This window comes from Plodia interpunctella, chromosome 24 (genome assembly GCF_027563975.2).
Source record: "Plodia interpunctella isolate USDA-ARS_2022_Savannah chromosome 24, ilPloInte3.2, whole genome shotgun sequence".
Taxonomy (NCBI): Eukaryota; Metazoa; Arthropoda; class Insecta; order Lepidoptera; family Pyralidae; genus Plodia; species Plodia interpunctella.
In genome coordinates, this window is record NC_071317.1 from 5,058,621 (window position 1) to 5,086,203 (window position 27,583).

At 36.2% G+C, this 27,583-nt stretch overlaps 2 protein-coding genes across 4 annotated transcripts in view; one reads left to right on the forward strand and one right to left on the reverse strand.

The window, feature by feature from the left end:
• The first annotated feature begins 257 nt into the window (after positions 1-257).
• Positions 258-6,213, forward strand: Scgalpha (Sarcoglycan alpha). Of its 3 annotated transcripts, none has more exons than XM_053763874.1 (10): positions 258-411; positions 570-702; positions 1,206-1,348; positions 1,884-2,032; positions 2,254-2,385; positions 2,959-3,133; positions 3,578-3,825; positions 4,130-4,204; positions 4,651-4,752; positions 5,127-6,213. In XM_053763874.1, exons 2-10 carry the CDS (start codon positions 573-575, stop codon positions 5,524-5,526), a joined length of 1,554 nt encoding a protein of 517 aa, XP_053619849.1. In that variant the 5' UTR covers positions 258-411; positions 570-572; the 3' UTR covers positions 5,527-6,213. The 3 variants fall into 3 exon arrangements, with proteins under 3 accessions (XP_053619849.1, XP_053619851.1, XP_053619850.1); XM_053763875.1 differs by having other exon boundaries at positions 276-295; XM_053763876.1 differs by lacking the exon at positions 4,130-4,204.
• Positions 6,214-7,480: 1,267 nt separating this feature from the next.
• The window catches only part of e (ebony), a 34,417-nt gene continuing 14,314 nt past the window's right edge, over positions 7,481-27,583 (reverse strand). The window contains exons 2-17 of the mRNA XM_053763870.2: positions 25,245-25,370; positions 24,236-24,383; positions 23,715-23,848; positions 23,065-23,241; positions 22,622-22,848; positions 22,051-22,327; positions 16,249-16,416; positions 15,729-15,887; positions 14,597-14,736; positions 14,285-14,375; positions 13,725-13,937; positions 12,821-12,962; positions 12,102-12,244; positions 10,373-10,516; positions 9,704-9,861; positions 7,481-9,055 (exon numbers count right to left, since the gene is read on the reverse strand). Coding sequence (XP_053619845.1) covers positions 8,912-9,055; positions 9,704-9,861; positions 10,373-10,516; positions 12,102-12,244; positions 12,821-12,962; positions 13,725-13,937; positions 14,285-14,375; positions 14,597-14,736; positions 15,729-15,887; positions 16,249-16,416; positions 22,051-22,327; positions 22,622-22,848; positions 23,065-23,241; positions 23,715-23,848; positions 24,236-24,383; positions 25,245-25,365 — 2,586 coding nt within the window. The 5' untranslated portion in view covers positions 25,366-25,370 and the 3' untranslated portion in view covers positions 7,481-8,911. The remainder of the gene's footprint in view (positions 9,056-9,703; positions 9,862-10,372; positions 10,517-12,101; positions 12,245-12,820; positions 12,963-13,724; positions 13,938-14,284; positions 14,376-14,596; positions 14,737-15,728; positions 15,888-16,248; positions 16,417-22,050; positions 22,328-22,621; positions 22,849-23,064; positions 23,242-23,714; positions 23,849-24,235; positions 24,384-25,244; positions 25,371-27,583) is intronic.

Genomic DNA, 27,583 nt, shown 5'->3' on the forward strand with positions numbered 1-27,583 from the left:
TTTATTTTCACTTTAGTATTTGATATACTATTGTTGGCGTATGTTAAGTGTAAATATTATGACACATGATTGTGTCCTAATAATATTTACACTATTTAAAAAATATCGCTTTTGCGTAAATGATTGCTTGTAAACCTTTTTTATGGATAACTTTTGTTTGCCAGACACTATTTCTAGACAGGAAATTAATATCAAGCAAAAAAATTTTTTTTTTATCAAATAATTCAAATCACGGCTTCAGTAGAATACGTATCTGTGCTTTGGGGCGTTCTTACTGCACATGTGCGGTAGGTAGGTACGTTTCACTCACTGTGTACCTTTTCTACGGCTAAAATAGAAATCGATCTACGTTTCTATTCTGAAGAATTGGGTTAAATTTTCAGTAAAGCACGTATTCATGGTGTTTTCAAGGTATGTTCGATTGATCGACATATTTTTAATTTAATAGGTCGATTTTCCACATGGTTGCGTACGACCCTGACGTGTTTATTCGGAAAAATAAAAAAAAGATGTTCTAGTATTTGTTTTTAAGACGATTTTAATATTTACGGTTTATTTTTTTAATACAGGTAATGGAGGCAAAGATATATTTGTGTGCGGCATTGATCGTAGCGGCTTCGGCTTCCCAGGTCCATAATGCGGTGGAAACAGAAATGTTTGCCATTCCAATCAGTCCAAATTTATTTAACTGGACGTATCAAGGTTTGTTTCTTCTTTAATATCTAGTTTTGTAATATAAACTTTATGTGTAATATTCATAAGGTTCATATTCCGAAAATACATTCAATGTTTATTTGTTGCAATCAGAGCTATATATTCAGGGTATTTTTTTTATTTCAAAGTAATTTTTTTTAAAGAATGTGTATGAAATTTTACATTAATATACATATACTACGTTAACAAGTACTTATTTATTTAGTACACCTTATTTTTATATATGTAGCTACTACTTACCTCCTAATTTTACGATTGTCGTGATAGGTAAGCGTGAGCGTCACTACGCAGATACCTAGGTCGGTACCCTGCATGAATCTCTATGGCGCGATAATAGCGGCGAGTTTACAATGAATTTCGATAACTTGATAAAAAATTAAGCGTATTGTAAGGTACCGTCAACACGGTACTTACCTAACATTTAATTTATTTACCTTTTTCCGAAATATATTCTATAATTAATTAATTAATTAAAAAAGTAATTGTTCTAGAATTCGACCAGCAGTACCGCTTCCACGCGTCGCTGCAGGGTAAGCCTGAACTGCCGTCCTGGCTCCGTTACATTTACAGCGGGAGACACCATTCGGGCTTCATATTCGGCACCCCGCCTAGAGGCACCAAAGATGTCGTTACAGTAAGTATCGATGTTGATTTATTAAAAAAAAAAAACATAAAAAAGTGTATTACAAAATTACAAAGTGTTCTAATTTTGAATTGGTCTCATCTCAGCAATGATTTTTCGTCGCCACTACAGCATTGTCCGCAGATTCGCCTGTGAAAAAAGAAGCCTATCTCCTCTTTCTCTCTTCCGCCCCTAGCTCCACCCTACTCACACCCTATTCAACTCTCTTCACACAAAATGAACGACATGAACACAATTTTCCGTTTTGACGTGAAAGATGGACAAACAAACCGACTTTAACATGAAACACCTGTCACGATGAATAAATAAAAAGTCTGTGCTAAGAACATAATAATATTAAGTATATTAAGCTATAGCGACCCGCCGCGGCTTCGCACGGGTGCAATATTATGCTATATGTATACCTAAGTACATATAAACATCATAATCCTTTGTGTACTTTTGAAAACGTAAGTATACATAGGGACAGACAGACAGTAAGCGACTTTGGTTTAGACTATGTAATGATGTAATATTACCATTTCAGCTAGAAGTGGTAGGTCTCAACCGGCAGGACTACGAAACTCGTCGCGTCCTGCTCACGCTGAAGGTGGAGCCGAAGGAGAAGATGGCGCGCTACGAGGTCGAGCTCAAGATAGACAACCTCAACGTAGAAGATCTTTTGGATGAGCACAGGTTTGTTTATCGAGGGTTGAGACGTCCGTGGCGGAATAATCGCTGCGGCCGTCCGCTGTTCCGAGTTCCTGAGTTCGATTCCTAGCGCGGGTAAACACTTGTACTTGTGATCATAGACTATAGTTGTCAGCGGTCCCGGGTGTGTTGTACCTTCCATTCTCCTTCATAAATGATCTGCCAGTTCTTTTTCTTTCACATGTATTTTTTAACTTTGTTTCCAGGATGTCACGGCTAAAGGATATTCTACGGTTGAAGCTATGGCCGGAGAGCAGTCAGGACCTCTACACCACCTTCCTGGCTTCAGCTATAGACCTTGGCGCTAGGCTGCCTTTGAAACCTGAGGATGGCGAGGGGTATGTGGATTCTAAACTTTTTTCTTCCATGTTTTCCACGTACAACCTTCTTTACATTAGCCATAAATATATTGGCACAAGGCTTCCTATGAAGCCTAGGTATGTGGATTCGGACCATGTTTTCTTCCATGTGTTCTACATACCACCTTTCAGGCTTTAGCCGTAAATACTGGCGCAAGGCTACCGCATGCTTGTGAATATTGACGTTTGAAACAAGTTCTTTAACTTACCCATAAATGAATGATGGATACTTACTTAGAATCTATTCCTTCTCCCTTTCATCTGAGCGTGCCCCCTATTTCACTCTCAATTGTGATGCTCAGAGTTCGCTTAAAATAAACCTTCGAAGATTCCTCCTACCCAGACCGAAAACATACGTCACAAAATTAGTATTTCGATCGCAAACCCATAGCCAAGCCTAAAAAGTTCATTTTGTACACGGACCATGGGCTTTTGAGCATAACAGCCGAGAATACCGGTAGCTTGTTGGGACGAAAGAGATAAAAATAAAAACCATACATATTGCCTTGATTGATTGAATATTTGAACACATTTGCTGCCATCTTGTTTCAGTTTGGTAGTCCGCCTGGGCAGTTCTGTGCCGTTCTCGACCGAGATCAAACGTCTTCGGGAAGAAGTTCGCCCGTTGTCCAAACTGCCCAGCTGCCCCAGGGAGTACAAGCGCACAACTGTCGAGAGGCTCTTCAGGGATGCTGAGTTGACGCTCGATTGGTGCCGATTTGAATTGGTGAGCTTTTAAATCATTTTCACACCGCGTGACATTCGCGAATTCGCGGTAGTTTTCATGTTTGAGATATAGCAGACACACTCCAGGAGTGCCTGCATTGATACGGTCGCGTTTTGTGTACAAGTTATTCTGGCTATTTCGCACCCGGCCGTGGCAGAATAAGCAAACTCAAGAAGGCTTGATGTCGTCAAGAACTTTTATATCTTGAGCCAATTAAGTAGGTACATATTACAGACTTAAGTAGGACATTGACCCTGTTAATAGTGTCCTGCTAGCATGGTCATAATATAATTCTGTGGTTATCGAATAAAGTGGTAAACTAAAGGAAAAATGAATGTAGATAGTTCGAATGGTAAGGTTCTAGTAGGTACTAGAACCTTACCTTTCGAAATAGATTAAACTAAACACAATTTAAAATAAACATGTTACTTTGTTCTATTACAGTACAACACAATATATAAAGCGCGAACAACCGAACACCTCGAATACCTAACGGAGATTCCGAACACAAGCAAAAACTCGAAGTCCTCGTGGGTGCAGGCGCGCGACGTGTGGTCGGCGCCGGCGCGGCGGGCGCTGCCGACGCGGAGCTACACGACACAGCTGACCGCGGCTGTGGCTGTACCGCTGCTGTTAATGTTGCTGTCGGTTGCTGCTCTCACTGCTGTTTTGTGCTTCCATTATGCGGCTATGTGAGTGGAATTTACCCTATGTAGGAGATTTTGAGATAAATATACCTATTATTCTTCTCCGGCATCAAACTTCATGAAAATCCGTGTAGATTTTTTTTAAGTCCAAACTTCTTCCATTATATATTTTTTCTTCGGTTAAAAAAAATATATACTTAATGCTGTTTGGGATCCTCAATGTGAGAAATAAAATATCGCTCGCGACGGGACTATAACTACATTACTCTGATCATTTTATATTGGTGTTCGTGTTCAAGCCGAATGCAACCGTTAGTTAAACAACTTTTTTTTATTTTAATTATTTCAGGCGTGATCCCGATTCAGATTACTTTTTGAGAAATATATTCCACATCTGTATTGAGTACCATCATCAACGAAAAAGGTTGTCTTTTTTGAAGTCTCTAAGATTATTAACTAACTAATTAAACCTAAAGCAAAAATTCCGCTTGTAGCTTACATTCCATAAAATAACAAAACTACCCACTTACTTATATAATAGTCTAACGATGATTAACAAAAACTAAAAACAATAGAAATCTAATAAATGTAAGAAAACTCAAGAAGCCACAACGCTTCCCCCACCACCACACATTGCACTAAGCAATGTGTACTCTGTAGTGAAGCGCTGGGAAGGAAGCCAGTACGCGCCGAGTATTACGACGTTTCCCAATCCCAAGCAAGCACACTATAATTAAAACGGCTTTCGTGTATATCAGTATTTTGCAAAAGATTACTATAAAAACGATCTATATATTTAACCATTGTTTTTTTTAAATATTTTTAGTCAGCCTGTGCAAAACAATAACTTTCGAAATTGTATGTTTACAGAGGCAACAAGTCCAGCAAAGTTGAATTATGTCGCTATGGTACTGGCAACACCGATCAAACACAAGTCGCTGACAACACTAGCAACAAGAGTGTCGGCATAAGGTACTTTGTTATTTTTATTTCCAAAGACTTATGTTTACAATTACAAGCTTTTTTCAGTTTCACCAGCCCAGTCTGTAATCAAATTTTGCAAATTAAATTCTTAATACTTCCACCTGTCCTACAGTTGAAATTTCACACATCACTTCAGTTTCCTTGACAATACATTACTATTATAAGCATGACCGGTGGTGCCCACAGGATCGGCTCCCAACGACAGAATTCCTTAATGATTTGCACATCCAACATGATCTCTCTGACGACAATAAGAGCTTGCGGCAAAAGTGTATAATTTTTTAACTTGAAAAAAAATAAATAAATATCTAAGTTTGGAATTTTGTTAAATTATTTAAGTACTTATTTTTTTGTTATTTTAGCCCTAACAACAGTCTGGTTCGTCCCTACAGCCCTAAGTCCACGACTAACTTAGCTGGAAATTACAACAGACCCCAACCTCCTCCATACATCGGCTCGACCAACAACTCTTTACACCACCGCAAATCTGGCAACACTGAAACACCATCAACCAGCGGACATACCCCGGAACATCGCGGCCATCTTGCTTTAGAAGAATCCCTAAAGCTACTAAACGAGGCCAACATTAATTCCGAATTTGAAAATATGAATCTACTCAAAGAGCCAATCGTCGATTTGAACGACGGCACTGAAGATTACGTCCCAATAAAACCGGATATGACTGGTTATATCTCGATCAAACCAGATCTGGATGATATTAATGTCCCAGATTTGACCAAGTTTGGTATTGGTCCAATTTGACATGAGGTCTCGAAGGACGGCCAGCCGCCTGTCAAAACTTGGTTTTGCTAACTGTTTCAGTAATTTAAAAAAATCTAGTCTGTAGTTATTAATTTATTTTAACTAATGGACTACACTGGTTCTAGTAGATTGATATTAATGTCCTAGAAGAAAATGATTTAGATAATAGAAACTGGCGGTATTCTACTTATCAATTCTGTATAATATTATTATTTATACAGACATCTGTTTCATCTTACGTAACATAACGAAAGAGATGGCAATAATAGACTATGATACGTGGAATACCTAGTACCCAAAGACAAAGGCTGTACTTTTGCACTGTAGTATCAAATCCAGAAAACGAATAAAATAACATAAACTTATATTCAAATAACTTCCATATATCGATGACAATGATAATTTCAATTGTTAGTCTAATTTAATACCTATTTAATAAAAATTACATAACTATTTTATGTAAGAAATATTGCCAATTTATTAAAACTATCGTTAGTGATCTCTAAATATTAAAACGCTTTTGTATTTGTAACATAGGTAATTCGTAGTTAGTATTCTTAGTTAACATTGTTAAGTGTACTAAAACTTAGAAATGTCATAGTAGTCAAATATACAAAACATATTAACTTTACTAGTCAAACTTCTAATCAATAATAAACCTGTTGCAAAATAAAAATATTACGTGAGTAATTATAGTTTTTTTTAAAATATCATTTACAGCAAGGTATAGGTACATTTTTTTTCTATTTCGTTGATCTGTGGTTTTTAGGCGCCATTTTACTTTATCAAATTCTATGTCCAGTATTTAAACTATTGTACAACAAAGAAGGGAATATTTAAAAATGATGACTTATTAGGTACTTTGCTAGCTCTCCACTGGCGACTTTGTCAATGACCATTTATTTCGAAAACGTTTAATTCTTTATCAATTTTTTATTATTAACATATTTCATCGAAAAAAAAATAGAAACAGGGAATATTCAAATCGCAAACAAATATAACTTATCAAATTTTATTAATTAAACCATTCAAATTACAGTTCCATAACTTAACTTATTCTACATACTGTTATTATAGTTGGGTACTTATTTATACTGTTATCACATAAACATTATATATAAATGACAAATGAATATGAAATATTCAAACGTCTTGCACTATTCCTTCATACCGGGTGTTATAAAATATGATTCGAAATTTCAAGTTAATATCTATTAACACTTCTAATAATTTTGATACTTCTAAAAAATATCGCCGTCAGTCGCGTCTCCTGTTAGTACGGAATACGAAAATCTCTTTACGAGCTCCGTGCTTGTTAACTTGAAACTTCGCATCTAACCAATTCGTTTGTTACAATCTGTAATGGATAGGTACAGATAAAAAGAGACAACACGATAGTAAAGGTAATTTTGAATATTCAGATGGAAGGGAACTTACAAATTATTTTAATTTTAAACAAATATTCCGTGCCTAATCAAACCAATTTTGTTGGTAATACTTCATAAACATTCAACGAAACGTAACATTATTTTTTAAGGAACACAATTTAGGTACATTCATTGTGACATATATATTTTTAAATAAATTAATAACATAGATTATCACTATTGTAGATAGGTTTATTATTAGTTTAAAAGCAATTGTCAAACAGTCTGTAAATATCTACTAAATTGTTATTTTATTGCAATGTTTATTACTTTTCATGAAACAAAGATAGATCTGGGGACACGGCAGTGTTTTTTTTTAAAAAAGGCACGGCCGTACCATCCTTTTCAATTCGAAGCAATTCAGGCCAATTTCGAACCCCTATAACTTCGTTGTGGATAACACATCAGATTGTCTTGTACTTATACCTAACTTAACACTTATATGTATATGTAGAGAGCAGGTTTTTATTTTTTTATGTTTTGTTTTCAACAATTTATTACTAACCCATAGACAAGGCAAACATCAGAGGCTCAAAGTTTAAACTTAAAATAACTTAATTTAATTTACTGACACGTCATAGGAAATACTACAGCTTAGTCTGAGCACTGGCCAGAAATAAAAAAATCTCAATCATCAATAAAAAAAAAATCACGTAGATTTCTACAAATAACAAACTTTATATGACTTATTGAAGGTGTCGCTACTGTTAAATAAATTTGATAAGAAAATAGGCATTCAAAATATTTATATTTATGCTCACTGGGTTGAGTATCTTTTATTATAAGTTATTATTACGTTCAGTAATTAGAATATTACATTAGACACTTGATAAAAGGTAAGAGAAAGTAAAAAAGAAAAATGATCCTATAACAGATGCGCCACGAAGTTCCTGTACGCGGCGCTACAGTCGCGAACAACAACAACGTGGCCGATCTATTATTGTTAGTCCCAGATACGGCCGTGGGCGGTTCTTTAGTGGCGCGGACACTTAACTTACCGTTTCTATGTCAAAATATTTTGTACTCGTCTTCAACTCATTCAGGCTCCTAGACGGTCAATCACGTAGTGCAATATGAATGAACAAAATGAAATGGTGAAAAGTCCCTGCCATTGTATAATATGTTTGATAGAACGAAACTTATCAATTTGGTCATGTTTGTCATTCATTCATATTGCGCGTTGAGAGAGCCTCAGGGAGATTTTAATACATTGTCATGATCAAATGAGATTTAAAAAAAGAAAATGAAACAGGATAGTCAATGGTTGAAACGTTCTATATTCAAAAGATGACCAACACAATGAGACGGTATTTCTTTTGAAAACAGAACATTCAGTTGAAATCAAAATTATAAATACTTCGGGCATTCACCGTTTGCTCATAAAGTACCCGTGAAGTATTTAATGCTAGCTAGCATTTCATAATAGCTGATTTAATACTTTTTTGTGTTTCACGAGTTTTGGTTAGGGCACCCTGATATAGGTATATATTAATAATTTAATAATTTATTGTGATAATATATTTCTTATATATAGATAGCCCTTATCTGGCAAAAACTTATCAGTCATATTACCTTGATATTTTATCAGAAAGTGGTGAAATTATACTACTTACTATATATTTATCATATAGTTGTATTACTATATATTTTGTCAGAAAATAGAGAAACAGAAGACCTACCACGAAACATACAAACGTAGTACCTACAATTACAAACGTCCACATGATGTCACTTGTAAATAACAAGAGAACGCGTGGACTTACGTGCTACGTGTTTTATATTTCATGGTAGACCCCCAAAGCCCCAGAGATCTTTCGATCCTTGAGTTTACTCAAGAATCGCAAGAATGTATTGTTTAACTATTGTTGTCTGGTGTTACCGCATACGGATGTGACAGAGAACCTAACCTAAAAATGAAAGAAGTTTTTTTATTTTTATTTCTTTATAACCTAAAAATATCACAGTTCGACCGGCTTCCAGCAGACGACGGCGCGCATGTGGTCCCCCGCGGCCCCAAACACCCGCTCCCCGCGCGCGTCCACGTAGTGGTTGAGCTGGTAGTCCAGCAACGTTTGGAAACCTAGGACGTCCGTGCCTAGTTGCTGTGGACGTTACGTTACGATTTTATTTTGGAAACTGACAGTTACATAGATAAATGATAATGTGTAAATTAAATTAAATTGATAATTTTATAAATATAAAACAAATAAGTATTCCCGTGGTTGTCGTACGAGGCGACTAAAGAACACAGGGCGACAATCGTAGATCGGGTGTAATCACAACCGAATCTTCAATACTTTTTTTATGATAACTTTAATTATTTTAGATTTTTTTCAATTCAATTCATTTATTTCATTGTAAATCATAGATTAAAAAAAGATAGTACAAACACATAATGATATACACCATGTCCTGCCACGTGGGCTTGCAATGATATTTAACACAATAATTAATATTTTTTTCGATGATTGTGAAGAAAATCCATAAATAAATGTTTGTATACCAAAAATGGTCATATTTCTAACACTCAGATTTTATTTCAATAGCCTAAGATGGTTTCCTCGCTCTTTCTCTCTCTCTCATCTTAGCATATTCCGGTTCCTTCCTCAGTTGAGCGTCGGTACCAAAAATCCACTTTCGTACTTTTGCGTCTCCACTTCGCATCGTCGTCGACATCCCTAGTTGTCAGGACATTGACACGCATATCATCCATGAAGACTTGTGATGACGACAGGAAAGTACGTAATTACCTGGGTAAGAGGGCTAGTGTTGGTAGTGAAGACCCCCTTAAATCGCCTGTCCCTGGCTATCCGCATGGTGGCGTGCTCGAGCGCCTTAATAGCTGCGACGTTGTCCCGAGGAGACAGATCAGCTGCTGTCGCCATCATGAAGGAATGGAGGACGGCGCCTGGAGCGGAATGACCGGTCAAGTGTGAGTTGGCCTAGCGATAGGGTTCAGTAAAATTCGTTTTACTAGGTTTTATTTAACATGTGTTGCGAGATTTCACCCGAACAAACACATGTTCAGGTCAAATCTAGTCTCGAATTTTGGTGCTCAGTCAGTGTGATAAAATGTACCCTATGTGTTATTCCATGTTATTTTCTACCCGTGTACCAAATTTCATAACAAACAGTCCAGTAGATAATGCATGAAGTGGTAACAAACATACGAACTTACTTTCGCATTGATAATATCGGATACTAAATATTATAAAGAGGTAAGCGTTTCTGAGTTTGTACGTTTGAGGCGGGTAATCTACGAAGCTACCGAACCGATTTCAAAAATTCTTTCACCATTTGAAAGGTGCATTATCCAAGATTGCTATAGGCTATATTTTATTTCAAAAATTCCAACGGGAGTGAAGCGGCAACATCTAGTATTAGATAAGAGATATTGGTAGCAATGCAGCGCGACTCACCCTTCCCCTCGGGCAGCACGTCCCTGACAGAGCCCTCAACGAACTCCAGGAAGCTCATCACCTTGGCGAGCCCGCCGCTGAGCTCGATCTCCGGCTCGTCTCGAGCGTCGAAGTTCAGCGCTACGGCTACTGGAGAGCCAGTCGCTGCGATAATGGGATAACATCTTCGTCATTAGTAGGTAGTTAGTCGTAAAATTCACCCACATGTCACACACAGATGTGTGACATGTTGAATGAGCGTTTTGAACGCCGCCGCCGCGGGCCATCATTAGTGTTTATTAAATTGTATCATACACAGTAATCAATTTAATTATCCTATTATATAAATAAGTACTGGTACAATGTTAATTTTATAAATGTTTAATTTTTTTATAAATGATTCTTTATTTTAAAAAAATATGCGACACTAATGAAACGCTACACGCCGCGTTCAAACACTCGTGAAATTCACCCTTGAATGGATTTAATTAAGGGTGAATCTCCGAGCGTTTCGACCGCTGCGGGCGCACCGTCATTATGACCCATCAATTTTCTTGAAGAAGGAATCATTTCCAAAATCAATCATTCATAAAATTTACATTGATCACAGTACAGATTAATGATTTTAAAGTCAGATAGTAAAACTGATTCTTGTCTTTGTTAAAATTTGAAGGATTGTCAATTATGCGCGGCCGCAGCGGTCAAAACACTCGAAAATTCCTACAAAAATTATACATGTATTATACTTTTTAACTTATTTTTGAAAATAAAAATGAGATGAAATAATTCGTGTTCAATTCCCGCTCGATTCCAGATTTTTTTCATCTCATTATTATTTCCAAAAATATATTTACTATTTCAAATGAAATACATTTGTTTACTTAAATTATGATGCAAGTGTTAAAGATGTGTATGTTACTTTACATGCTCCGCCAAAATCCCATGTAAATATAGTCAAAACCTATTAAGTCATACGAATAATAAATAATATATTTAGCTAAATTGTATATTCAATTTTATAATATTCTTCCAAACAACAAGGTTTGCTTGTACCCCAAAATTTAAATAATTGCAATTTGGTGATGGCATAGTACAGATTCTGTGCTATGGTGTGCTAAATGAAACACCAATAGAATTTCAACGATATATTCAAGTAAATAAAATTCGAAATCAATAGAACAACAAAAGAAAATAAAAAAATACACGACATAATTTCTTTTATACATATTTTTTTTTATGACGACCTCGGTGACGCAGTGGTAAAGTTCTTGCCACTGAACCGAGAGGTCCCGGGTTCGATCCCCGGTCGGGTCATGATGGAAAATGATCTTTTTCTGATTGGCCCGGGTCTTGGATGTTTATGTATATTTGTTATAAACTTACTTAGCTGAATCTGTGTGATTTGTCCTAATATATTTATTTATTTTTATCAAAAATTTCGAAAGTCTGTTGGTATAGGCAAGAGCCAGCTACTATTATATATTATTGCGCTCAGCTGCGCTCCGTCGCGACGACGAACCACGTTGTAGGACCGTTCGTGTTCCATTGTTTTGTATAGGTTTTGACCATGGAATTAGTAGGTACTCCGACGAAGTGGTTTTGACACTGACGTGCGTCAACGTACATCGAAACTTTATATAACGGATGTCAAAATGACGAAACGCGCCTGGTTCTAAAGTCATTAAACCAATAGAATTTCGACACAATAATACTGGAATAGAAAACAATAAGCAATTAATGATAAACTCACCATCGTTGAGCACAACGCTGAGCCGGGCCTGCAGCAGCGCAGACCAGCAGAGGTCGATGCAGACCGCGTAGTCCAGGGGCTCGATCTCGTGTTTGAGGAACTGCTCCAACTCCGCCTTCTCATAGAACGAGGATACTATCATGCTGGAGTGGATGGAATAATAGGCGTGTTACCACATCACGTGTTGTATCTTGTCTAAGTATACAAGTATACTAAGTATTCGACAAACATTTTGTTTTAGGGCTGGTAAAATTCACGAATATTTAAAAGTGTTTTCAGACTTTGTTAAATAAATAAGTGCATCGCGATGCAGACGTGTAGTAGCGCGTTCTCTTTCTATTCGCAAGATTTCGATTCGATTAAAAATTTTATTGCACAAAATTAAAAAAAAAATGTACAAAATGGACTTAAGCCATATGGCATAATCTGCCAGTCAACTATTAGACCAAACAGAGATAGCCAGGTGGTGCCATAAAGTGCAAGTAAATAAAAGAAAAATATACTTAATTTAAAATCAGATAAAATAATAACAAAAATAAAAAAATGTGTAGGTATAAAGATATACCTACATATAATATCAAAAATAAAAAATATGTACCTATTATAACGATGTCAAGTTACAAGATTTTTTTTGTCTACGCTTTAATCAAATTTACGCATGGAAAAAATGATAGTAAGTCTTTACAGGAAAACATTATTGAATGTGTGTGTGAACTTACTCTATGACCTGTTGTTTGTGGTCGTCCCTCATCAGCTCGGCTGTGAACTTCGGCTCCTGATTGTCGTTCCTGCAGTCAGGACTGGTGCTCAGCTTCGATAGCACCTCTCCCAGGTTCGCTGCTCCTAAGAAGTCGCTGATATCTGGAAGGACACGTCAAGCATTGTAAATATTGTTTTTTTTATTATTATTACTTTTGGGGACGCCTACCTATTATTTCTTTTGGGGACGCCTGTGTGAACACCATACGGGTGATTATTCCTCCCATACTGGGACAATTTTATCGAGTTCCTCGTCGATTGTAATATTGGTTAGTACCACAATCATAATACCTATCATATATATACACCAGGTCTCCCTGAAAACCAAGAACCAAGCTTAAAGACCTTTTTGGTTACGTACAATTTTGTTATGTTGTCCTATGATTAATATTATAAATGCGAAAGTTTGTGGGAATGATTTATTTTATGATTTGAGTATGATTTTGAGTCTGGATGAGTTTGTTATTAATTTTTACTTTCACGCAAAAAGTTAAGATTTGGTATTTTTATCCCAAAATTCCCACGGAAGCGAAGCCTCGGGGCGCAGCTAGTATTATAAGTGCGAAAGTTTGTGGGATGTTGGATGTAGGCGCAAAATCTACTGAACGAATTGTTATGAAATTCACTATTGTTTATTCTTCAGAACGGATAAAGTCTCAAACAACGAAGGTTACATAAACGATCACAGAAGGCTACAGACAATGTTGATTGAAAATAAGTAACATTGCGTTATATTGAATGGTTATGAGTAACCGCGGCAGCGAGCGTGGAACAACTCGTTCGCTTGCAGAGGCTGGTTAATTGTGCAGTGTAAACTTAATACAATCCATACAAGGCAGGTACACCGATACTTGTGAAACTTACCAATATAATAGCCCTTCTCCCTAAGCCTGGTGATGGTATAGATGGAGTTGAGCGAGTTCCCGCCCAGCTCGAAGAAGCCGGCGCGCGCGCACAGCGCCCCGCGCGCCGCGCGCCCCAGCACCTGCCCCACTGTCGTCAGCAGCGTCCGCGCCGCCTCCATGTCTTGCTCGTCTATTCCTGAGTAGTCTATGTCTAGAGTGATTGCCGTGTCGTCTAAAAGATCATATTTTAAATGTTTAATAAAGTATCTCCACCTAAATAAGTGAGGTAAGGTAATTGATGTGACCAAAAGGCTGGCTTAAATCTCGGCCAGAAAATAAGAATAATGCATTGCCATTCGACGTGGCAACGCTGTCAGCCTTCTGGGCACGCTGCCTCAAGGTCAATCAGTGAACTGCAGAAACCGGTATTTTTGTATATCCTTTTTTTGAACAGTTTGTTATTTTTAATTAGTTTTAAGCCGATATAACCATCGAAGTGGCTCGGTTCTGGCAAGAATATATAAAATTAGCGTCAAATAGAGCGTTGTAGACAGAGACACACCGAGAAGATGTACTTACCGTTATTATTTGTATTCTCGTACATCTTCAGCAACGCCTGCCTGTCCACTTTACCGTTGACAAGCAATGGAACATTCTCTATTTCGATAACCTGAATAATAAAAATAGATGGATGATAGGCAGTTTAAAAAACCTTATGGTATATTTGATGGCAAATGAGCAAACGGGTCACTTGATAGTGACGTAATAAGACTTGATAGAATAAAAGTTGCTTGTTTTGTTATACCCAAGTAGTCTTTAGAAGGTTTTGCGTTTGATACCAGTAACCTTGTATACAATGGTACCTATAGCTAGAAGAATCTTGTTACCTACCTGGGGGATCATGTAGCTGGTGAGGCTGTCCTTCAGCGTGGCCTCGATGTGTTGCGGCGCCACGCGCGCCCCGGGTTCCAGCGTCACGAACGCCAGCAGCTCGGGGTTGCCGCGCTCGAGGCCGTAGCACAACACTACGCCTGGTACGATTTACACAACTAATATTATACACGCGAAAGTAAGTTTGTTTATTTGTTACTTCTTCACGCGTTTTCTACTCAATCAATCTTCTTGAGATTTCGCGTATTTATAATTAGGAGTATGGAGTAGGACATAGGGTAGGTTTTAGGCCTTTTATCCGGGAAAACCTATTGGTTCCGTGGGATTTGCGAAAATATAGTGTTTTTGATTATAAGTGGCGCTAAACTTTCCAATAATAACACTAAGTAAAGAAAAAGATTTTGTGGTTAGTGATGATGGTCACACTGGTGTTAATGCGAAGAAAGCGAAAATCTTCTGTGTGACGGTAGTGTAAAAAAATCCTGTGTTACACTGCATAGTGTGGCTATAGTAACTAAAGAAAAAATAGGCTAGGCTAGTTGAGAATTTTTTGCTTTAATTGCTATTCGAAAGCCCTTATATTATAAGAAACACCAGTGAAAAAATGACAATACTTTCGAAGATATGATAAAACTAAAATCATATTTTGACTCGTCAAAACATCACACTAAGTGACACGAACAAGTGACGTCACAACATGCTAAAATGTTTGCGAAGAAAGATATGTTCGACAGTTGCATTAAATATTACGTTTATTGTGATGACTTCTTAATAAAAGTTGTTCCAATTTTTTTGTTTTATAAGATGGTTAAATTTATTTTTATAATTTCATACTTTTTGAAAATGGACTTTCCAACCAAATTCGTACCTATTTAGATCCAGCTGCATTGTTACACTCTATGAATTATCATAATTTTCCTAAATATATCTATTTTATCTAGATTACACATATTTTTAACAATTCTTTGACCTTGTCAACTACCCTATTGCGTGTCATAGAGTCTGTTACGAGGTTACAATATATTATTCATGGAAAGACAGTACCTATCTCTTCTGAATCTGCACTCTTAACTTTATAATAGCAATAAATTTATTGAGAGATGATGGAATGATGAAATAGCTATATACTTACACTTATCAACTCCTGGTACCGCAGCCACGGCTCTGTCCACCTCCTGAAGGTCCACCCGGTGTCCCCGGATCTTGACCTGCGAGTCTGTGCGACCTGCGTATAGGATGACCCCCTTCCGGAGGACACCAAAGTCACCTGTGCGGTATAGGCGGCTGAAATCTGCAAACAACATGTTTTTTTTCTTGATGCATGGAGCTAAATCATAGACTTATATATTACTAGATGTTGCCCAGGGCTTCGCCCCCGTGGGAATTTTGATATAAAATATAAGTAGCCTTTAGCAATCTTGGATAATGTACCTTTGTAATGGTGAAACTGAAATACAAACTCATAAATGCTTCCTCTTTATAATAATAGTATAGATTTGTAGATTTTATGATCGTCATGCATTTTGTTTTGTTAGTATGTTTGAGGTGAGAAACCTCCGAAACTTGCTATAGGCTATATTTTATCTCGAAATTGGAGCGAAGCCCCGGGCAGCATCTAGTATATGATACCGTTACTGAGACCGTTAACTCACCACTGTGATCAGCGTGAGGGTTGTCCGGGAACCGGTCCCGGCCCTGGCCGCCGACGTATCCGGCCGCCAGGTTGCGGCCGGCCACCCACACCTCGCCCGCCTCCGACTCCAGCGCGGGGTTCATCTCCTCGTCCAGGAGGTACACTGCGCAGTTGTCTATCGGCGAGCCTGGACAAACGAAGAATATGCCATCATCATCCGTCTACCCTTTTCCCACTTGGAGTCGATACAGCGATATAGGAGATTGACTTCCGGTTCTCGGATGAGTAAGAGGTGTTATCGGTGTTCCTAAGATTAAATTGAGTTTCGTGTCGACTTACCAAATATTTACGTACGGAAGGATTGTGTATTGTAACCTCAACATCACTGGATCAAGGTACGACATTGTATACTATCTCACAACGTTAATATCTCATTATAAACACTTCAACAATTTCGGCAAAGGCAATCAACGGAATTATTTAAAAATTGAATCACTTGTTTATATGGAAATAAACCAATTAGAGCAGATAAAACGGAGAAACCACAACCCACAACGCCCACAACCCTTTCGTCACAACCGGCTTTTCTTTTCTGTCTGTCAAATAAATGAAGTGACTTTGACATATGAATGAAATTGACATAAGAAGTAACATATTGACATGGTATTATAAATATAGATGAATTAAAGAATAAAATTATACAGCCAAGTGGCAATTTAATTGACATTAGAATATTTTCATAAGTATAATTACAGTTTTTGTCTTTGAAAATGGATAACATAACCATTAGAAAAAAATTACACAGATCTATATCAGCAACGGACGTAACAAAAATGACGATGGAATGTAATAGCAATATTTTAAATTCTACTATTATGGACACTACTATGTACAGCCTGCAAAATGTAACTACAAATGATACATCTTATGTTGAAGATTTAAAAACAGAATTAGAAACTGTAAGAGAGAAATTATTAATTGCAGACTTGGAAATAGAAAATTTAAATATAGAAAACATTAAAATGAAGCAAAAAATACATGAGCAGGATAAAAAAATGGTATTACTAAAAAAACTTACGACTAATAATTTAACTGAAAACAAAATTATGTCCACACCAATTAGAAGGAAGATTTTACATATAAAGATGCGTACGCCAAGAATATCACCATTACATCTGGACAGAAGCGTTTTGGCCAATACGCATAACCCAGGAATAAAAAGTAAGGACGTAACATTCCGTCTTGAAAGAAATACCCCAAGCAAAATTAACTCGTGTTTACAGCAACTATCTACTGACACTAGTGATAATACTTTTTCTCCAGAAAATTTTAACAAAAATATCTACAAGAAAGAGATTCACAAACAAGTTCCCACCAAAAAGGTTATTATACTATCTGATGAACAAGGACGTGGGCTCAGAAATCAACTTCAAGAATTATTGGGCTCTGACTACACTGTTATCTGTTTTTCTAAGCCAGGTGCATCAAGTAGCAATATATTAAATAATTATTTATATGACGAGTTGAACAAGCTAACTAAAAATGATACTGTTGTTTTTTTGGGTGGAATAAATGATAAAAATCCTTACAATTTACAAACAGAAATTATGAAATGGCTTCATTCTCTAAAACATACAAATGTTATTGTAAGTGAAATTCCATATAATAACAATTTAAATGAAAAGAAAATAAATTATACACTTCAATTTTTATGTAGACAAAATAATGATGTTATATTTATGGATATGAATTATAGTAGGATTCTGCCTCGAAAGAAACACTTTGTAACTAACTTAGCTAGATGCCTATTAAAGGAAATATTATACATTGGCTACCAAGTTCAATTACAGTCCTATAAACAATTTGTACAGAATAATATAAATCAAAATAATAATTGCGATTGTAAAAATAAAGATTTTAAAGATAATTCAACCCAAACATATTTTGATTGTAATTTAGTAATACCTAATGATTCAAATGATATTCCTTCAAATGACATGAATAAAATTAATGAAGCTTGTGACATTATAAATTCTAATAAAAATAATAATAATATGGACTCGAATACTGAAAATTATAATAACGACAGTAATAATTTATTTCGTTCATAATAATATAAATATAATGCATCAGAATATAAACGGACTTATAAAAAAATCAGATATGTTACTAATTAGCTTAGACGAATTAGAAGATGAAGGAATACCTATTGATATTTTATGTGTTACTGAACATAACATGTGTAAAGGTGATGAGCATAGGTTAAAGTTATGTAATTTTAAATTAGCATCGTATTTTATGAGACATGATAGGGACGGGGGCTCTTGTATTTTAATAAGAAACTATTACAAGTTTAATGAACTCACAGAATTTACCAGTATGTCTGTTCCAAATATATTTGAATGCTCTGCAATTGAACTTCCAGTGCAAAAAGTAGTGGTTATATGTATTTACAGAAGTCCCAAAAATAGTAATTCTAATGTAGAAAGGTTCTTCAACAAACTTGATGTGATTTTAATGAAACAAAAACCTAACTATAAAGTTGTTATTTGTGGAGACTTCAATATAGATATTCTGGTGAAAACTAAACAATCTGGTGATTTCCGCAATTTATTATACATACACAATCTTAAGTTCCAGTTTGAACAAGTTACTCGCGTATCAAGCAAGACTTGTTTGGACAATATCATTCACAATTCTAATAAATGTAAGGGTGAGGTACGTGAATTTTCATTGTCAGATCATACTGCGCAAATAATAACATTTCCTGTCAAAAAATATTGCCGTCTAAAATACTGGTTCAAAATGAAACGAAACTACTCGAAGTATAATAGACAAATTTTTATCAAATACTTAAGCCAAATAAGGTTTGAAAATGTTTGCCAAGAAATGGACCCAAATGCAGCATATAATGAGTTTCATGATATATTTAAGTTACTATATGATCTATGTTTTCCAATAGTAAAAATAAAAATTAACATACTTAAAAAACCCAGTTGGATATCGAAAGGTATTAAAATATGTAGTAAACGTAAGAGAGCTTTACTATGGAAATATAGAACGGACCCTACGAAAGACAACGAATTGTCGATGCGCTTGTATAACAAAAGATATAAACGAATAATAACACTTACCCAAAAGTCTAGGAATAACTATCTTATCAATAACTCGAAAAATAAAAGCAAAGCCACTTGGAATATAATTAACCAAAATAAATATATTGTACCTAAAGAAAATATTGATAAAATTAATGTTGATAATAAAATTATTACTAATCCCATAGATATAGCGAATTCATTTAATGATTATTTTATTGACGAAACAAAATCTGACAAATTTACTAATAATTATTCAAATACAATAAATAACAATAATTTAAATTCAATATTTTTGACTCCGATTATTCCATCTGACATTTATGAATTAATTAAATCATTAAAAAATACAAAAAGCACTGGTTATGATGACATAGCCACTATGATCGTAAAAGATGTTGCGCATATTATCAGTCCCGTACTATGTAACATTATAAACAATATTATGGAAAAAGGTGTTTTTCCTGACAAACTTAAAATTTCTATAATAAAACCACTGCATAAGAAAAATGATAAGACAAAAATGAATAACTTTAGACTCCTTGCTATGGGATCAATTTTCTCTAAAATAATAGAAAAGGTCATACACAGAAAACTATATAATTTTTTGGAATCACATAATATACTTTCACCCCAACAGTATGGTTTCAGAGAAAAAAAGTCAATTAACATGGCCATTTATGACTTTTTATATAGAGTTATGGCACAGGTTGATAATAGAAAACCGAGTGTTGGTCTATTTATGGATATGTCGAAGGCATTTGATCGTGTTGTGCATGAAATTCTATTGCACAAACTGTGCACTTACGGTATCCGTGGCAACGCGCTCAAACTGATGGAGTCATATCTAAAGGACCGACAGCAGATAACTCAAATTGATAAGATTTGTGACAAATCCAAAACAGAACTTAGTTACTACTCACAAGCTAGAAAAGTTACATGTGGCATACCGCAGGGGAGTGTATTAGGTCCACTATTATTTTTAGTATATATTAATGATTTACCTTCAGTAACAGAACATCATGTTACACTTTTTGCTGACGATAGTACCATTTTATTAACAGGGACTGAATCCCATAACATGGAGACTGAAATTATAAAAACATTGACATTAATAACAGAATGGCTAAATAATAATAAATTGAAAATTAACATTGAAAAGACGAAACTAATAAATTTTAAACAAAGACATAATGAAAATTCCAAACTTGACATTACATTCTTGGACCAAACTATTACCGAAACAGAGGTCAATAAATTTTTAGGTTTATATATTGACAATAAACTAAAATGGAAGACGCATCTAGATTACTTACGCAAACGGTTAAATCAATACTCATATGCACTCTCAAGACTACAAAAAATTGTAAATATAAATACTGTTCTAACTGCATATCATGCGTATGTAGTGTCATCATTAAAATATGGAGTCATATTTTGGGGGAACTCAACTGACAAAGAAATGATATTAAAAGCCCAGAAACGTTGCATTAGATCTATTTTCTATTTAAAACCAACTGACTCATGTGTACCATATTTTAAAAAGCATACGTTGCTTACCCTGCCCTGCATATATATTTTCGAATGTGCTCTTTTTGTACACACAAACAAACATTTGTTTTCACATCACACCAGCGCGCGTCATTGTACCAAAGTTATTCAATATGCATGTAAAACAAAACTAATGAGCAATAGTGTATTTGGCAAAGCCCCTTTAATATATAATAAATTGCCGAAATCGCTACAATTGACCATAGATGTGGGTAGTTTCAAAAGAAGCCTCCACGATTTGTTAGTTCAGAAATGTTATTATAATCTTAATCATTTTATGAGTGACAAATTGTAATCTTTATTAATTTAATTAGCTATTATATATTTAATTATTCTGACTGACATTTCTATGATTTAATTTTGATTTAATTTTATTTTAAATAATGTTTTCTAGATTTAATAGGTACTAATATTGACAAGATTATGTACGCCTGCCAGGCAGAAAACAGAGTTCTGTTATATTAACATTTTTATCGAGCCATTGTACCTGTTTTCACGAATAAATGAATTTTGATTTGATTTGATTTGATTTGACAGCATATCAGCACCTTCACTTACACGTTATTCTAAACCCGGTAAACCTGAAGATTTCAAAACCCTTGGATGGATCCATCAACCATTTAAACGTCCTCTTTGTTGGGACACAGGCACAGCTGTGGTCTGTGGGCACAGGCCTTCCTTATGGATGGATAAGGGGTATGACCTACCACGCAGGCTCATTGCGGATTGGCGGATTTTAACAACTGTAAATACAAACGGGCCAACGGCTTTTTCGTGCGTGCCTTTCGAAGCACGGAGAAGTTCAAGATAATTCCTCTCCAATAACTGACCACCCATCCAATGGTCACCCATCCAATAACTGACCCGAGTGCGCTAACCACTGTTGTCAATGAAATCTTATCTCATTCAATGTGTAACAAAACATCATGTCCGCACTGTAAACCATTGAGGAGTTGGTACCCTAGTTGGGAGTCGATCCTCTATTCACCATCAGGTCATACATATTAAAATAGTACATTATCAGTCCAATTATCTGCTATCAAAATGGAGTTGTAAAATTCATCATACAAACATATTTACCCTCCTAACATTAGAAGTTAAATAAAAGCTTGTAATTGATAAATTTTACACTATAAGCTACATGCGTTAATATATGACTGAAGTATATACCTCACCTATAGGAATGGTATCATGCAAATCCAACTGGCCAGAATTCTCCAGCACATAATAAGTGACATCGCCCATAACTTCGGTGCTGCCGTAGAAGTTGGCCAGCTTATGACCGCTCTGGTCCCCGAAATATCTGAAGAACTGTGACGCCAGCTCCTTGCTGAGGGTTTCGCCAGAACACACCCAGAGTTTGATATGCCGGAGGGGTTTCTCCGAAGGATTGAGGGAGAGGTACATGAGGATTGAACGGAGGAGAGTCGGAACTAAGACTAGACGTTGAACCTAGAAATTATATTTAAAATTAGTTTACTCCAAATTAAGATGTTATCGATTGAGTGATACTGGAATGGTTGTTTAAAATTTAGAGCATACTGAAGCACTAGGTGATTTTATTATATTTCATAGCGCGTCGATTCTAGTATTTATGTTATATCTTTAAAACTGCACGAATTTTCATACGGGTCATTTTAATAGATAAAGTTATTAAAGAGGAAGGTTTATGTATCTAACATGCATAATATTGCACCCGTGCGAAGCCAGGGCGTGTCACCAGTGCACAATAAGATAGAAACATACCCGGTTCTCAGCCAAAGCAGTAACCAATTTCTGCGGGTCCCTAGTGGTCTCTCGGGATAGGATCAACAACGACCTCCCATGCAGTAAAGGTCCCCAGATCTCGCAGACAGAGTCCACGAAGGTCAGGGCTGTCTTCCAGACACACGTGACCTCTGTGTTGGAGAATGGGAAGGTGTGGAATTGCCACCAGAGACGATTGCAGATGGCCGAGTAGGAGAGTCGAACACCTAGATAAAAAACGTGATATATTTATACAGGATTACTTTATGATGATTGACATCCTTTTGTCTACTTGGCTACTTGTCTACTTGCAAAAAAAAATGCCGATCCAAACATTTTCCTTAACTAATCGATTTTGCACCTTTTCCCTTCATCGCCTCGTCAATCTGAACTGAACTTACGAACCTATATGAAAGTGAAGTAAAAAAATCAAAAATCCTCACCTTTCGGTATTCCCGTACTGCCGGAGGTATACAACACGATAGCAATGCTCTCAGCTCCAGGAGGAGCTAACATCTCGCAGTCGCTCAGTTCCTCAGCGGAGAGGCTGCCGGCTTCCTGCCGCAGTTCCTCGAAGGACACTGCTGGTATCCCGCTGGCAGAGAACATTGCTGGATTGGCTGTAAAAACACATTTCAATATTTTTTTCATACTTTCATTATACTGTAAGATAGAGGCTTTGCAAACCATTTGGACAAATAATTATGGAAACAAATTTTTCTTTTCATCTAATCAATTGGCGAAGCTGATCTGTAATATCTGAAATACCAATGGCTGAAACTATACAGTGTTTTGACAGTAGTGATCGTCACAAAAACCTCAACATGCTAAGAAGGTTATCCACCTTTGATGTGACCCTAGTCATTAAAATATTAGTCTATAGCTATAAAAATTTTGAGTAGTTATGCCACGGCCAGCTTCAGGTCTCCCAGTATTTAGAAGTTTGGCCATAAGAACAAATGTTAAAATGAAATGTTTCCCGCTGAGATACAGATTAACATTTAGTTTGGAGGCTGTTGGCATGAAAAGGGGACAATTTTATTTGTATTGATTTGTTTGATAATTGAATAAAGATGTTTATGTCAGAACTTACCAGTATCATCATAAATGATTAGAGCCGGCTCAGCATCTTGCAGGATGTGGGACACCCTGGCTTGCGGGAAACTGGGCTCCATCGGCACATACGCGGCTCCTGCCTTCCACGACGCTAGCAAGGTCATCACGGTGCTGAAAACACCATATATTATTGGCATTTAACATAATGAAAATGGAGAACCACTTGAAGAGACAGGCTGTACCCACAGCTTTGGATATTTTTCTCTCTTATCCTCACAATACTTTTGACGCGCTTTTAGATTAAGATGATTCTGTTTTTGCCATCTAATTAGTAAACCATTAATTATAATTAACATAGATTAGACTAATTCTGAAGATGATGATATGATAGTGTAAGCCTACGTAGCAAAATTTTGGTAAGCCATGATTTGACCAGCCATGAGACCTGTTCTCGTTGGCAAATGCCATCGACACGCACAGTTCGCACAGCACGCAAACCGAATAGCCTTCTCGTTCGGGTCTTCAATTTTTTGAACTGTAGTAAGAGCCTGGACTTACTTATGTGTCGGCTGCATGCACACAGCAATCACGTGGTCACCATCTCTGTTGGCTCCTGCGAGCCTGGCGCGACCAGCGATAGCCTTGGCTAAGGCGTTCGTCGTGGCTTCCAGCTCCGAATAGCTGATACGGGCGTTGCTCGTCTCGTCTGGAATTAAGAACATTTACGTTCATTTAGCTGCCCATAATTTTTTATTTTTACTCGATAAAAGTATACATTATTACATACATACATTGAAGAAAGAAATAGCTGGGTCATGTCATAGAATCACAGAAGAATCTTCAGTATATTTGTACGCAAACCCTTAAGGGGTCATAGCTAAGACTGAAGAGAGAGTGGTTTATAAGGACGGCATTTCAGTTTCAAATTCTTTCATATGTTTAATTTTTTTGAACACGTATTTAAGCACAAATCACAATAGAAAAAAAATGATCAGAAGCACTGGATTACATTTTTTCGATTGGAATTTTCTGTATAATGTATACTTGTAAAATAAAACTGGAGAAAATTGCGTGAAAATTATGGCTGCGAACCGGGGTGCGAACAAAGTCGTTACGGCTTCTTAGTTACAATTCGTGTTGATTGTCCATAAATCCAAGCAAAATTATCCAAGCCTATGATTAGCGTGCGGTTATTGAAAAAATTACTGACAGACAATTAATTACAGATTCTTAGTTAATAATATAAGTAGCAGGTACCACGACACGGATAGGTAATGTAATTGTCATTGAACAATAGCGGGAATTCAGTTTGACCGACATACGATAATAAACTTGGGGTCTTGAGAAACTATTATCCAGATTTTTTATATTGATGATATCGCTAAGGAATTATTGTTTAGCGCTTGTCCGCGAAAAAGTAACCTGTCTCTCTCTATTTTCCCCCTTTTCAACGGTTCAATTCAACGATTTAAATTTATAATGACGTGATGGTGGCGCTAGTGTGCCGATTTGTCCAGCATGAATCTGCCAATGTTTTAGAGAAACTTACGAAACAGATTAATGATACCTGTGTACAGTAACGCGGTGCGGTCACTCATCTCGAACCTGGAGAGATGCCTGGTGAGGGGCGCGGCCGGCACGCTGCTCCGAGCGCCCGTCACCACCGAGACCCGAGGCAGCGAACCCATGGTGTCTGGAACAAGAAGCAATCGTTGTGGATCTTTTGGGTATAAGTACTCTCTGTTTTTTTTTAGAAAATCAATGTATCAGCCCTTGGGTTATATGTGCACTGAAACTGAGCACAGAGTTTAGAAATTTATCATCAGGCTGATCTCATGAACCGTGAAAGTTGGATATGTGTTCGGTGTGCCTCGGGTGTGTCAACATGGACAGATAAATGGACATACAGACGGACGGACAGATTTTATAGTAATATAGTCCCGTTATACCTTTTAGGTACGCCCTAACAAAATATTCATGTTTATAAATACCAAGTCCAATCAAAACATTCGAGCCTAATCTACAGAATTGGTCCATTCATTGAAGCAACGAGCATTGATTGAACGATTGTCCGGTTGACCGCAATTAGTCAATTAAATGTAAATTAAATATAATTCATTGACTGAGATTTCACAATACTATGAATGAACCACTTACAGTTGCACGCGGTGAAAGAAATCACGAGAATTGGCTACGTGACATTTTTATTAAATACTTTTTAAAACACGCAAAAATATTTTTAGTATACCATAATTGAATTACATAAGAAACGTTCATGGTTTAAAAAAAAAAATATTTTCCTCGTGATAAAAAAATTTTCGCGCCAAAATCATATTTACATCACGTGACCTATGATGACATCACACAATATTCTGTTGTATATGTATGTTGACAAGGGCCTCTCCTTAGATTCTATACTCTAAGCTGCGCGCGCATCTAGATCATAGACAATAGAGCAAGTTTATGGAAAGAGCGGAATGTATGTAATACTTACCTATATACTAAAAGGATTTAGAAAAAAAATGGCCGGCGAATAATGTAGGGAGCAATTGTCTGGCTATGCCCCTCTCGCCTGGCACTGGCAGAAGGGGAATCTCAAGAAATAATGGCTTGTTGTCGTTAAAGATTAAATGCGTGCTAAAGATCTGACAACTAGGGATGCCGACGACCGCGCAAAGTGGAGATGAAAGCGAACCCTGGGCACCGACGCTTAATGGCTGAGGAAGAAACCAGGAAATCGCTCAGATGAGAGAGAGAATGGGCGGCAATTTCTATGCCGAAAGAAGCATGTTCTTTAAACACATAAATTTGTTTAAAAGTTTTTATTCAAGAAACATATTTAAGTAGCTACACACTTAACACACACATGAACAAACAATTTAAAAAAAAAAACTTAAAAATACGTCTCCAGTTCGATCCAAATAATGAAATATTGAGATGTTCATTGCAATACATGGAGGAATTTTAAATAAGTACTTTTAAAATTTTTGTATTAGATATATTTGTAATAATCTTTTGTATCTTTGTAGAGTTTTCATGCTAGTTTTATAAAATAATATCATATTTATGTATGCTTGTAAAAAAACAACTGCAATCTAGGTTTTAATCAAGGACAGCTGAATCACTGATCTACTGCTGATAGAATCAAAAATCAAATCATTTATTCGGAAATTAGGCCTTCACAGGCACTTTTTTACGTCATATTCTAAATTAAATTGTATTTACCAAAGCTACAAACTACTAGCATTAGTCGATTATTTCCTTCGCAGAATCGGAAGTATTTTAAGCACAGAGATATATTCTGATATCTATGATTTTAGGATCATCATAGTTGTATTCGTTTCGTAACTAAATGTTATTGTTGCAGATTGAAAAAAAAAATACTTGAAAATAACTTCACGTCAATTCAGTCCGTTCCGCCTTCGCACGGGTAAAATCGTAATAAAAAAAAGGAGCATACGTTACTGCTGAAGGTTTCGTCTGTCTCTGTGCCAAATTTTATAAAAATAGTTGTTTTTTTTTGAGTTTATTCATTTCATTGCACCCTCTATATCTTAAGGTATAAATTCTTATATCTCAATTAAATGCTAGCAAATGTTAATAAAAACAGTGCATAGTATATAACTATGGTATGTGAGATCTGATGCAATATACAGGCAAAACAACGTCATACACGCACATACAACATACAACATACAATTATATTCACAAACAAAACAATCTTTTGCACTTCCTCTTAATATTTCGTGTTTAAAGGGACCTATTTGTGTATTCAGAATGAATATTTCCTTCTTTAAATTGAAATATTGAAATATAATGTGTTATATTTTAGTCTCTCTCTCATCTACGCGTGTTCTCGTTTGGATTCGGAGCTGTTGTGCCACGAAGCCCGGTCTCACGCTTCAC